At 43.3% G+C, this 14,103-nt stretch overlaps 1 protein-coding gene across 1 annotated transcript in view; it reads right to left on the bottom strand.

Moving 5' to 3' along the window:
* LOC115161466 (Krueppel-like factor 12) overlaps nt 1–14,103 on the bottom strand; it is a 189,973-nt gene that overhangs the window by 21,612 nt on the left and 154,258 nt on the right. Inside the window, exon 6 of the mRNA XM_029712456.1 lies at nt 5,442–5,599. Within this exon, the coding sequence (XP_029568316.1) occupies nt 5,442–5,599 (158 nt within the window). The remainder of the gene's footprint in view (nt 1–5,441; nt 5,600–14,103) is intronic.

Consider the following 14,103-nt stretch of genomic DNA (forward strand, 5'->3'; position numbering starts at 1 on the left):
GGTTAAGAACAAATTATTATTTACAATGACGGCCTACCCCGGGCAAACCAAAACCCGGTCGACGCCGGACTAATTGTGCGCCCCCATATGGGACTCCCAATGACGGCCGGTTGTGAAACAGCCTGGAATCGAACTAGTGATGCCTCTAGCACTGAGATGCATTGCCTGAGACCGTTGCGCCACTCGGGAGCTCATCACCAGTGCACCAGCTCACTAGATCATCCTCAGCCTCCCTTGGCTTCAACGCCATAAGCCCACCATCTCATGGTCGAGGATGAAAATCATGGACTGGGCACCCGAATGCTTGAGGACCTTCTTTCCCTTGTGGTTCCACGTCGTTTGAGAGTCCTGTGGTTGCCCTTCAGCCCAACATCCCATAGGTATACCAGGACCTGTGGGTGGTATTTTCCAATACGCGTGCCACCTGTCTCCCTCTTCATCACCCCTGGGACAGTGCCATCGACCTGCTGGCAGGCTCTGTGCCCCTGCACAGACGCATCTACCCTCTGTCGGTGGCTGAAACCAAGGCCAACAAGGTTCCATCCGCATGTCCACCTCTCCTGCGTCTGCAGGCTTCTTCTTCATTGTCAAGAAAGATGGAGGGTTACACCCGTGTATTGATTACAGAGGACTCAATGAGATCACCAACAAGTACCGTTACCCTCTCCCGTTGGTGTTGACAGCCATCGAATAGCTCCGCAGGGCCCGGTTCTTTACCAAATTGGACTTGCGGAGTGCATACAATCTCATCTGGAAGGGAGGTGAATGGAAGACAGCTTTTAGCACGATGTCTGGTCACTATGAGTACTTGGTGATGCCATTTAGCTTAGCCAATGCTCTGTCAGTGTTCCAGGCATTCGTCAACAAGGTGTTCCGGGACATGCTCAGACGCCAGGTGGTCATGTATATCGGCGACATCCTGGTCTACTAGGCTACCTTGGAGGATCACATCGCTCATGTCCGAGTAGTCCTGGAATGCCTGCTGGCTAACCAACTGTTTGTCAAGGCAGAGTACCGCTCCACATCCTCGGGGCCATCATGTTTACTCCCATTCCTCCCATCAAATCAAATTGTATGGGTCACATACACTCGTTAATCATAATTGTAGTGCCAGTTTCATCAGGAGGCTGTCTCCTTCCTAGGCTACTGGCATTATGGCCTTCCCGAGGACATTGTCTCCAACTGTGGCCCCCAATCACATCAAAAGTATGGAGAGCCTTTAGCTCGGGATCACGGTCAGCCTCACTTCCGGGTATAGGCCTCAGTATAACAGGCAGGTGGAGAGGATGAACCAGGAGCTGGGGAGGTTCCAGAGGAGTAACTGCATGGACCGGCAGGGAGAGTGGGCCAGATTCCTTCCATGGGCGGAGCACGCCCAGAACTCATTACATCACTCCTCCACCGGGCTGACTCCCTTCCAATGTGTTCTGGGTTTTCAGCCGGCCATGGCTGTGTGGACCGTGGGCCAGACCGAAGCTCCTGTGGTGGATGAGTGGTTTAGGCACGGAGAAGAATTGTGGAGCGATGCAGACTCCAGCACACCATCCACCATCAGAAGGAGCAGGCCACCGAAGTGAGACTCCCATGTTCCATCCTGGGGACTGTGTCTGGCTCTCTACCAGGAAACTCTCACTGCGCCTGCCTTGCAAGAAGCTGAGCCTCCGGTTTGTAGCGCCGTTCAAGGTTCACTGGAGGGTCAACGAGGTGACGTATAGGTTACAGCTTCCCAGTGACTACCGTATCTCATCTTCTTTTCATGTCTCCCTTTTCAGGCCGGTGGTTCCTGGTCCCCTGGCTGATGTTGTCCCCCACGACACCCATCCGCCCCCCTGGACGTCGAAAGGACGCCCCACCTAAATCGTCAGATCCCTACTGGACTCCCGACGTCATGGGGTTGGCTCCAGTACCTGGTGGACCGGGAGGGATACGGACCAGAGGAGCGGTGTTGGGTTCCGGTGGTGGACATTCTGGATCCCGACATCATCCATGATTTCCATCTTCGCCCAGACAGGCCCGCTCCTCATCCTCGGGGCCATCATGTTTACTCCCATTCCTCCCATCAAATCAAATTGTATGGGTCACATACACATGGTTAGCAGATGTTAATCCGAGTTTAGCGAAATGCTTGTGCTTCTAGTTCCGACCATGCAGTAATATCTAACAATTTCACAACTATCTTATACACACAAATGTAAAGGAATGAATAAGAATATGTACATATAAATATATGGATGAACGATGGCCGAACGGCATAGGCAAGATGCAGTAGATGGTATAGAGTACAGTATATACATATGAGATGAGTAATGTAGGGTATGCAAACATTATGTAAAGTGGCATTGTTTAAAGTGACTAGTGATACATTTATTACATCCAATTTTTTATTATTAAAGTGGCTAGAGCTTGAGTCAGTATGTTGGCAGCCACTCAATGTTAGTGATGGCTGTTTAACAGTCTGATGGCCTTGAGATAGAAGCTGTTTTTCAGTCTCTTGGTCCCAGCTTTGATGCACCTGTGCTGACCTCGCCTTCTGGATGATAGCGGGGTGAACAGGCAGTGGCTCGGGTAGTTGCTGTCCTTGATGATCTTTTTGGCCTTCTTGTGACATCGGGTGGTGTAGGTGTCCTGGAGGGCAGGTAGTTTGTCCCGGTGATGCAGACCTCACTACCCTCTGCAGAGCCTTACGATTGTGGGCAGAGCAGTTGCCGTACCAGGCGGTGATACAGCCTGACAGGATGCTTTCGATTGTGCATCTGTAAAAGTTTGTGAGTGTTTTTGGAGACAAGCCACATTTCTTCAGCTATCCCAGTCCACACGATCGAAGCAATCTTGAAGCGTGGAATCAGATTGGTCGGACCAGCGTTGAACAGACCTGAGCACGGGTGTTTCCTGTTTTAGTTTCTGTCTATAGGCTGTGAGCAACAAAATGGAGTCGTGGTCAGATTTGCCAAAAGGAGGGCGAGGGAGGGCGTTCTATGCATATCCCAGTCCAGTCCACATGATCGAAGCAATCTTGAAGCGTGGAATCAGATTGGTCGGACCAGCGTTGAACAGACCTGAGCACGGGTGTTTCCTCTTTTAGTTTCTGTCTATAGGCTGAGAGCAACAAAATGGAGTCGTGGTCAGATTTGCCAAAAGGAGGGCGAGGGAGGGTGTTGTATGCATATCCCAGTCCACATGATCGAAGCAATCTTGAAGCGTGGAATCAGATTGGTCGGACCAGTGTTGAACAGACCTGAGCACGGGTGTTTCCTGTTTTAGTTTCTGTCTATAGGCTGAGAGCAACAAAATGGAGTCGTGGTCAGATTTGCCAAAAGGAGGACGAGGGAGGGCGTTGTATGCATCATGGAAGTTAGAGTAGCAATGATCCAGAATTTATCCAGCCCGGGTCGCGCATTAGATATGCTGATAAAATGTTGGGTTTTCAGATTAGCCTTGTTAAAATCCCCATCTACAACAAATGCAGCCCCAGGATATGTGGTTTCCAGTTTACATAGAGACCAATGAAGTTATTTCAGGGCTGTCGAGGTGTCTGCTTGGGGGGGATATACACGGCTGTGATTATAATCAAAGAGAATTCTCTTGGTAGATAATGCAGTCAACATTTGATTTTGAGGAATTCTAGGTAAGGTGAACAAATGGACTTGAGTTCCTGTATGTTGTTATGATCACACCATAACTCGTTAATGATAATTCATACACCCTCGCCCTTCTTCTTACCAGAGAGATGTTTGTTTCGGCATTCGATGGAGCCAGTTTAGTAACCACCGGTCCTGGCAACCATCATTATGTGCACCTGGCATCAATTATTATGCGCACCTGCGCTTCATCATGAGGCACACCTGGACTCCATTACCTCACTCATTAATTCCCTTTTATTTGGCACTCCCTTAGGTTCATTCCCCAGGCAGTATTGTTCATGTGTTTCATGTCAAGACGCTACTCCTAGGTTGTACCGTTCTTTGTTGTATTAAACTTACCACCTGCTTCTCAACTCCCAGCATTTACGTTACAGGTTTAGTGAATGATTTGTCCCAAATACAATGCGTTTAGTTTTAGAAATATTTAGGACTAATTTATTTATTGCCACCTATTCTGAAACTGACTGCAGCTCTTTGTTAAGTGTTGCAGTGATTTCTCTCGCTGTAGAAGCTTACATGTATATTGTTGTGTCATCTGCATACATAGACACACTGGCTTTACCCAGTGGCAGGTAATTAGTATAGATTTTAAAAAGTAAGATGCCTAGACAGCTGCCCTGGGGAATGTCTGATTACACCTGGATTACGTTAAAGAAGCTTCCATTAAATAACACCCTCTGTATTCTCTTTATCCACAATATATCAGGGGTATTAAGCCAGAATACGTTTTTCCCAGCTGCAGACTATGATTGAAAATGTCAAAAGACATTTTTCAAAACTTTTCCAAAATGTCCAAAATTATGGAAAATCTATCGTGACAGATTTATGGGTCCTTGAGGCAAATTTGTTCATCATGAGGAAAGACACAAGTCTCTAGGTCAAACGGGGTGACACATATGAGGGTTTAAGTAAGACTGCTTATAACAGCAGTCTCTCTTAAGTCTTATAGGACAATCTGTGCAATTCTTTTTGACCAAGTTACTAGTTCTAGCATCTAGTTTCTGTGTGCCAAATTAGTAAAAACGTTACTAAACTATGCTTCAGTTATTTAACCAAGTTAAGATTCTTTTTGTGAATTTATAGAATAACAATAGGTAGCAGCATCGTGTATAGTTAAATGTTTTTGTGCATGTGTGATGGTTTGTGTATGCATGTGGGGTGTCAATGTGTGTGTGTGTATGAATATGTGTGTGTGTGAGCAAGAGTAACAGTGTAAGTGTGTGTGAATAGAGTTTGTGTCAATAACATGTCTCAAAAAATGTGCTATTGTGACCAGCAAAGTCACACTAGATCTAAGGCAATATTCAACGTTTGTCTAGGTCCCCAGGATGTCGGGAGATGGCTTCAATATCAGTCACTAGAGGCAATGGTGAGCGCTATTACCATCAAGTAGGCTCGCGGCTTGCTATGGCATAGTGGACGGGGATGGTAGATGGGTATAAGATCCAGCTCAGAGAATCACAGGTTCAATCCCAGTGGTAGGCACTCTTTTTTTGTTATTTTTGTTTTAACCCTATCCCAAACCTTAACCCAACCTTAGCTATTCAGAACTAATGCCTAAATTTAACAGTCAAATTCAAAGTTTATCGACAAACGTCAAATACTGCAGTCAGACCGTGAGATCTTCTTGATTGTGAAGAACCTTACATGTGTATTCACTTTCCATGCTTATTAGAGCGAGGGAAATACTTTTATTCAGGAAGATAGTGAGACATGCACTTTAATTGATGAAGACAACTGTAATGAGTTGGTGAAGACACACACACACACACACACACACACACACACACACACACTGACCTGTGTGCGTCCTCCGGTGTGCTTTTAGATGGGAGCTCTTGGTGTAGACCTTATTACAGCCCTCAAAGTCACACCTGTGGATGCGTCTCTTCTTGGAGTCTGGCGACTCTGACCTCTGGGGGCGCCGTATGCTCTCAATACTGAATGGTGACATGGAACTGCAACAGGAGAGGAAGAGGTGGCTCATTAGAATTTAGTATTCTTAGCATTTTCAGCATGTTTCATTTACATTATTAGTTTGGATATCAACAACTGTATGATTCATTCTTAATGAGCAAAACCCAACATGAGACTGTGTATGCATTGACTATTGTAATTCCATCAATGGTGTCATTCATGTATATTAAGATTCCTTATAATACATATAGGAGTATATACTCAACATTTGGTGGAGAATGTGGACTCAAACATCTTTTGAAGTATGAAAATCACCAAAATATTATTTAGTTTTTTCCCTTGTAGGCTTTCTTTCTCTTGTAGGCTTTGTCATGTACACTTATACTACAATAGCATTGTTCTTTTATGTAATGTAATTATGTAACGTATGACATATTTCAACATCCCCAAGCTCCAAGTTCTTCACTAGAAATACTAGGAAATAGATTCAAGATCAAATTTCACATTTTATGACATGTTCATTCTGAGATATTGTGAAAGAATTTCAATGGCCTTTAGATGGTGCTCTAGCACCTTGGTAGAAACCCCTACAAGGCACAGGAAACTCGATGAGGTAAGACTGTTATTTTTACCATTCCCATTGATGTATCAATCATCAGAAAACAATGTCATACTTATTTTTTCCATGCAGTTCAATGAACATAATTTCTGTTGTTGTTTATATTGTATCAATATAACTGGTCATGACATTTCGTTTCAAATTAGAAGTACACTGGGGGGGGGGGGGGGGGGGGGGGGGACAGGAGAACGAGGAGCAGCCAAAGTCTATTTGGGGGCTAAGAAAAGGAAGGAGAAAATGAACAAGAAGAGCAGTCTCAGTGGGATCTGTTTTTTTCTGGAGGGGTGCATAACAGGGCTCTTTCGAGGTTGGAAATGAGAAGAGGTTACGGTTGCAGACAGAAAAGAGAGGGGAGGAGAGAGGGGAGCAGCAGTCATGGCTGCTGGGGACCGGGGTAGGTGTTTTTGGGTGGTGGAGGAGAGAGGAGGCGTGGCCAGAGAGGCCCTCCGGTGAACTGTCTCAACCACCCGCCTCCCACTTCCTGTCTCGCTGATCCACCCACACGCTCGCACGCAAAGCACGCACGGATCACCTGTTGCTCATGGCTAGCTGCCATGCTGGGTCCGTGGGGCTGAACAGGAAATGAGCGCATGGGTCAGATATGAGACTGAACTCCAGCTCTTTTTTCTCTCTCTCTCTCTCTCTCTCTCTCTCTCTCTCTCTCTCTCTCTCTCTCTCTCTCTCTCTCTCTCTCTCTCTCTCTCTCTCTCTCTCTCTCTCTCTCTCTCTCTCTCTCTCTCTCTCTCTCTCTCTCTCTCTCTCTCTCTCTCTCTCTCTCTCTCTCTCTCTCTCTCTCTCTCTCTCTCTCTCTCTCTCTCTCTCTCTCTCACGCGCACCCTTTCTCATTCTCTCTCAGTGTAGCAAACAACAGCACAACTATTGGCAAACATACTGTACAATATATAAACTGTACAGTACATAAACATAGTCAACACATACTCAGCCGAAACTGATTAACCTACTCACTGAGTATACTAAACATTAAGAATGCATGCTCTTTCCATGACATAGACTGACAGGGTGAATCCAGGTGAAAGCTTTGATACCTTATTTATGTCATTTTCTAAATCAACTTCAATCAGTGTAGATGAAGGGGAGGAGACAGGTTAAGTAATTATTTTTAAGCCCTGAAACAACTGAGACATGGATTGTGGATGTATGCCATTCAGAGGGGGAATGGGCAAGACAAAATATTTAAGTGTATTTGAACATGGTATGGTGCCAGGTGCACTGGTTTGTGTCAAAAACCGCAACGCTGTGTCACGTCCTGACCATAGTAAGTTGTTATTTTCTAAGGTAGAGTAGGTCAGGGCGTGACAGGGGGTGTTTGTCCGTTTTTGTATTTCTATGTTTAGTTTCTAATTTTGTATTTCTAGGTTAGTTTTTGTTTGTTTGTTTGTTTTGTTTGGTATGACCTCCAATTAGAAGCAGCCGGTTGTCGGTGTCTCTAATTGGAGGCCATATTTAAGTTGATGTTTGTCCCACTGGTGTTTTGTGGGTGATTATTTTGTGAGTAGTGTATGCCTGCTCTGCGTCACGGCTTCCTTGTTGTTGTATTTCAAGTTTATGGTTTATTGCATGAGTTTCACGACTGAATAAAAGATGTGGAACTATGATCACGCTGCGTATTGGTCCGATCCTTCCGAATTCCCTGACACGCTGCTGTATCAAGTTCCCTGTGTGTATCTATAATGGTCCACCACCCAAAGGACATCCAGCCAACTTGACACAACTGTGGGAAGCTTTGGAGCTAACATGGGCCAGCATCCTTGTGGATGGCTTTCGACACGTTGTGGAGTCCATTCCCTGACAAATTGAGGCTGTTCTGAGGGCAAAAGGGAGGGGTGCAACTCAATATTAGGAAGGTCTTCCTAATGTTCGGTATACTCAGTGTATATGAGCTACCTAAAGGAAAAGTGAGAAGCCTACTGTATTCCAAAAATGACAGCAACTAACACATTCAGAAAATACACCTGAGTGGGGAAAGGGAATGGTGATCTAGGGATGAGAGGTAAGAAGAGAAGCGAAGAGAAGGATTTGAGAAGGATTACAGTGCAAACACTAAGCTCAGGGACATCCAGCAGGAGAGAGGAGGAGGATGTGCACTTTCTGACTTCTTCCCAAAGTGATTCCATGATTATATCATTTAGGACACTGAATCAAACAGATTCTAAAACAAAGGACGAAGGATGACTTCAGGTTGATCATAATTCTGTTCAGATTACAGATTTTGTGGGGGCTTTCGTAGGCCTACTGCTGCTGCTACTTCCTTCAATTATTACTGTTACTGATACTTTATGTCTGGTATTACAGGTTTTTTTTCAATCGCTTTGGTTCAATTTCACAAGTATGTGGTACATTTTCACAACTCGAAAACAGATGAACAAGGCAGTTGTTTCAAAACTCTAAACACATGTTCAATTGACTAAGTACAACACACAAAATCGGCACTTTTTCACCAAACGTAATCAGTGTTTCAAATAGAAATACGTGTTTCACATTGCTATTGTTCATATAAAGTAATTGCCTTTCACAATGCATTACTCACATTGCTTTTGATATGATTCTCTTTTAATTTGTTAAAATACATTTAACAGTTACTTAATCTGACATCTCTTAATTGACCATCACTAAACCTAAAGATTTTAAACTGGTAATATAACTGTGACTGTATTCATGATACAGAACTGCCTCGCGTACCTTATTGCTTTTATAAAGCTGTTCCCAACATATTGAAATAACAATGAATTACATATTTTCATTAAAACGTTATTTCATACAATTTCATTCTTCCACCAGAAGATATGGTCCGGACAGATCTTTTGATCATGTTACTACAGACACGACCCAGTCATTAATTATGCTTGCAAAATTGCTTCACAAAAAGACTGGTCTTTCTTAACAAAATGGTTGATATGCAGCCTGGATAACGTTCTTGTCACTTGCTAGCTAGCTAGCCAACTTCAGCTCTCAGTCACGTCAAACATTGAACCTGGAATGACAGTAGACGAGCTGCACTTTCGTTTGTTTGAGTTTTTTTCTATTGGTATTTTCTTAGATATGTCCATGATAATGATAATGATGATTTCGACTGTCTGGGCACTGTTGTCTTGTCTGGGCACTGTTCACTCTATGTACTGTTCACTCAGAGATTGAAATTCAAAAGTTAAACATTGTTTCCGAGGTTGGACATGCAGACAGTGAGGCTTATATTAACCATGCTGTACCAACTAAATGCTAGGCTGGAAGCAAGGGGAAATAATTAGATGATTCGGTCAGCAACATGATATTCTTATGGAGGCACAGCGATAATTTTCAGATGGAACTGTTCGCAGGCATAGGTGTGTCTGTGACGGCAAACACAGCACGGCTTGGAACGCTGCTCGTCCAATCAACATCCATTATTAACAGTGAGTCCACACATTTTCGAATGTGACCCAGTGGGAATCGAACCCACAACTCTGGTGTTGGTAATACCATACAGGACAATTACATACAATACTGTAAAATACAATACATGATGATAACATTACAGTTGGAAGATGCATGATTACCATCCCCATGAGCCCCATCCCACCGTCCTTCACATCATGGATGAGGCATGCAGTGACATCAATCCAGAACTACTGTATGTCAGGCTCAGATCACAGTTAAAAGCCAAAAAGATTACATTCCTAATGTCAATAAGCAAAAAACAAACAACCAAAACCGCAATACCCACTAGAATGTCAAAACATGATTTTGTCATGTGTTCTGTACCATTTGCTTGATTTTGCGGACCAACAACTATGGTGTATCATCATTAGCTAGCTAGCATTAGCTAGCATGCTAGAGACGCTAGTGTTAGCTAGCCCGTGTTAGCTACCTAGCTAGCAAGCTTTAGTCTAGTCCAGTGGTTCCAAAACTTTTTATAGTCCAATACCCCTTCAAACATTCAACCTCCAGCTGCATACCCCCTCTAGCACCAGGGTCAGCGCACTCTCAAATGTTGTTTTTTGCCAACATTGTATAGTGTGCCACACACACTAAACAAAACATGTATTAAACATAAGAATGAGTGTGAGTTTTTGTCACAACCTGGCTCGTGGGAAGTGACAAAAAAGGACCAGCGCACAAATAATAATATAATAATAAATAATTTTGCTCTTTATTTAACCATCTTACTTATACAACCTTATTTGTTTATCAAAAATTGTGAATAACTCACCACAGGTTAATAATGAGAAGGGTGGGCTTGAAAGGATGCACATAACACTGCAATTTGGGGTTGTATTGGAGAGTCTCAGTCTTAAATAATTTCCCACACACAGTCTGTGCCTGTATTTAGTTTTCATGCTAGTGAGAGCCGAGAATCCACTCTCACATAGGTACGTGGTTGCATAGGCCATCGGTGTCTTAACCTGTTTAGGATAGGGGGCAGTATTTTCACGGCCGGATAAAAAACGTACCCAATTTAATCTGGTTATTACTCCTGCCCAGAAACTAGAATATGCATATAATTAGTAGATTTGGATAGTAAACACCCTAAAGTTTCTAAAACTGCTTGAATGGTATCTGTGAGTATAACAGAACTCATATGGCAGGCAAAAACCTGAGAAGATTCTATACAGGAAGTGCCCTCTCTGACCATTTCTTGGCCTTCTATAGCCTCTTTATCAAAAACAGAGGATCTCTGCTGTAACGTGACATTTTCTAAGGCTCCCATAGGCTCTCAGAAGGTGCCAGAACGGGGAATGATGACTCTGCAGTCCCTGGGCAAAAAACAGTAGGGGATTTGGATAGTGGTCGATCTGAGAACAATGACACGGGTGCGCACATGCACGTGAAGACACCATTTTCTTCTTTCAGTCTTTGAACGAAAACAACGTCTCCCGGTCGGAATATTATCGCTTTTTTATGAAAAAAATCGCATAAAAATTGATTTTAAACAGCGTTTGACATGCTTCGAATTACGGTAATGGAATATTTTGACATTTTTGTCACGATACGCGCCGGCGCGTCACCCTTTGGATAGTGTCTTGAACGCAAGAACAAAACGCCGCTATTTGTATATAACTATGGATTACTTGGAACCAAAACAACATTGGATGTAAAGTAGAAGTCCTGGGAGTGCATTCTGATGAAGAACAGCGAAGGTAATCCAACTTTTTTTATAGTAAATCTGAGTTTGGTGAGTGCCAAACTTGGTGGGTGTCAAATAGCTAGCCTGTGATGGCCGGGCTATCTACTCAGAATATTGCAAAATGTGCTTTCACCGAAAAGCTATTTTAAAATCGGACACCGCGATTGCATAAAGGAGTTCTGTATCTATAATTCTTAAAATAATTGTTATGTTTTTTGTGAACGTTTATCGTGAGTAATTTAATAAATTCACCGGATGTTTTCGGTGGGTATGCTAGTTCTGAACGTCACATGCTAATGTAAAAAGCTGTTTTTAGATATAAATATGAACTTGATTGAACAAAACATGCATGTATTGTATAACATAATGTCATAGGACTGTCATCTGATGAAGATCATCAAAGGTTAGTGCTGCATTTAGCTGTGGTTTTGGTTTTTGTGACATTATATGCTAGCTTGAAAAATGGGTGTCTGATTATTTCTGGCTGGGTACTCTGCTGACATAATCTAATGTTTTGCTTTCGTTGTAAAGCCTTTTTGAAATCGGACAACGTAGTTAGATAAAGGAGAATCTTGTCTTTAAAATGGTGTAAAATAGTCATATGTTTGAAAAATTGAAGTTTTTGGATTTTTGAGGAGTTCGCGCCACGCCCTATCATTGGATATTGGCGAGGCCTGCTAGACCACCCTCTGCCCCCAGCTGTGCTCTGGACACCATATGTGAACTGATTGCCCCCATCTATCTTCAGAGCTCGTGCTGCTAGGTGACCCAAACTGGGACATGCTTAACCTCTATGGGCTAGGTGGGACGCTTGCGTAACAGCCAGTGCAATCCCGTGGCACGATTTTCAAATACCTTAGAAATGCTATTACTTCAATTTCTTAAACATATGACTATTTTACACCATTTTAAAGACAAGACTGCACTCTTAGGACTTCTACTTCAATAACAAATGTTGGTTTGGTTCAAAATAATCCATAGTTATATCCAAATAGCGCCGTTTTGTTCGTGCGTTCAAGACACTATCCGAAGGGTAAAGAAGGGTGAACACTCAAACCACTTTGTAAAGACTGTTGACATCTAGTGGGGGAAGTGAAAAATGAATCCTAACTCACTGTGTGTTTCAATGGCAAAGGTTTGAAGTGTTTCCACACATCAGATTTCCACTTCCTGTTAGGGTTTTGACTGCCATATGAGTTCTGTTATACTCACAGACACCATTCAAACAGTTTTAGAAACTTTAGGGTGTTTTCTATGCAAATCTACTAATTATATGCATATTGAATGTGGTTGGTCGGAAAATACTGTGCAGCTGTATTCATCGACCTGTCCAAGACTTTCAACTCTGCCAATTACCACATTCTTATCAGCAGACTCAATAGCCTTGGTTTCTCAAATGACTTCCTTGCCTGGTTCACCAAGTACTTCTCAGACAGAGCTCAGTGTGTCAAATCGGAGGGCCTGTTGTCCGGACCTCTGGCAGTTTCTATGGGGGTGGCACAGGGTTCAATTCTCGGGCCGACACTTTTCTCTGTATACATTAATGATGTCGCTCTTGCTGCTGGTGATTCTCTGATCCAGCTCTACGCAGATGACACCATTCTGTATACTTCTTTGGACGCTGTGTTAACTAACCTCCAGACAAGCTTCAATGCCATACAACTCTCCTTCCGTGGCCTCCAACTGCTCTTAAATGCAAGCAAAACTAAATGCATGCTCTTCAACTGATCGCTGCCTGCACCTGCCTGCCCGTCCAGCATCACTACTGTGGACGGTTCTAACTTAGAATATGTGGACAACTACAAATACCTAGGTGTCTGGTTAGATTGTAAACTCTCCTTCCAGACTTACATGAAGCTTCTCCAATCCAAAATTAAATCTAGAATCGGCTTCCTATTTCACAACAAAGCATCCTTCACTCATGTTGCCAAACATAAACTCGTAAAACTGACTATCCTACCGATCCTTGACTTGACAACAAATTGGATGCAGTCTATCACAGTGCCATCCGTTTTGTCACCAAAGCCCCATATACTACCCACCACTGCGACCTGTATGCGCTCCTTGGCTGGCCCTTGCTTCTTATTCGTCGACAGACACACTGGCTCTATAAGTATTTTCTAGGTAAAGCCCCGCCTTATCTCGGCTCACTGGTCACCATAGCAGCACCCACCCGTAGCACGCGCTCCAGCAGGTGTATTTCACTGGTCACACCCAAAGCCAATTCCCCCTTTGGCCGCCTTTCCTTCCAGTTCTCTGCTGCCAATGACTGGAACTAATTGCAAAAATCACTGAAGCTGGAGACTCATATCTCCCTCTCTAACTATAAGCACCAGCTGTCAGAGCATCGCACAGATCACTGCACCTGTACATAGCCCATTTGTAAATAGGCTTTCCAACTACCTCATCGCCATACTGTTATTAATTTTTTTGGTCCTTTGCACCCCAGTATCTCTACTTGCACATTCATCTTCTGCACATCTATCACTCCAGTGTTTAATTGCTAAATTGTAATTATTTCGCCACTATGGCCTATTTATTGCCTTACCTCATTTTCACACACTGTATATAGACTTTCCTATTGTGTTATTGACTGTATGTTTGTTTATTCCATGTGTAACTCTGTGTTGTTATTTGTGTCGCACTGCTTTGCTTTATCTTGGCCAGGTCACAGTTGTAAATGAGAACTTGTTCTCAACTGGCCTACCTGGTTAAAATAAGTTGAAATAAAATGTAATTAAAATAAAGGCAATGCTACCAAATACTAATTGTATGTTAACTTCTGACACACTGGGAATGTGATG

The sequence above is a fragment of the Salmo trutta genome, chromosome 24, assembly GCF_901001165.1.
Source record: "Salmo trutta chromosome 24, fSalTru1.1, whole genome shotgun sequence".
NCBI lineage: Eukaryota > Metazoa > Chordata > Actinopteri > Salmoniformes > Salmonidae > Salmo > Salmo trutta.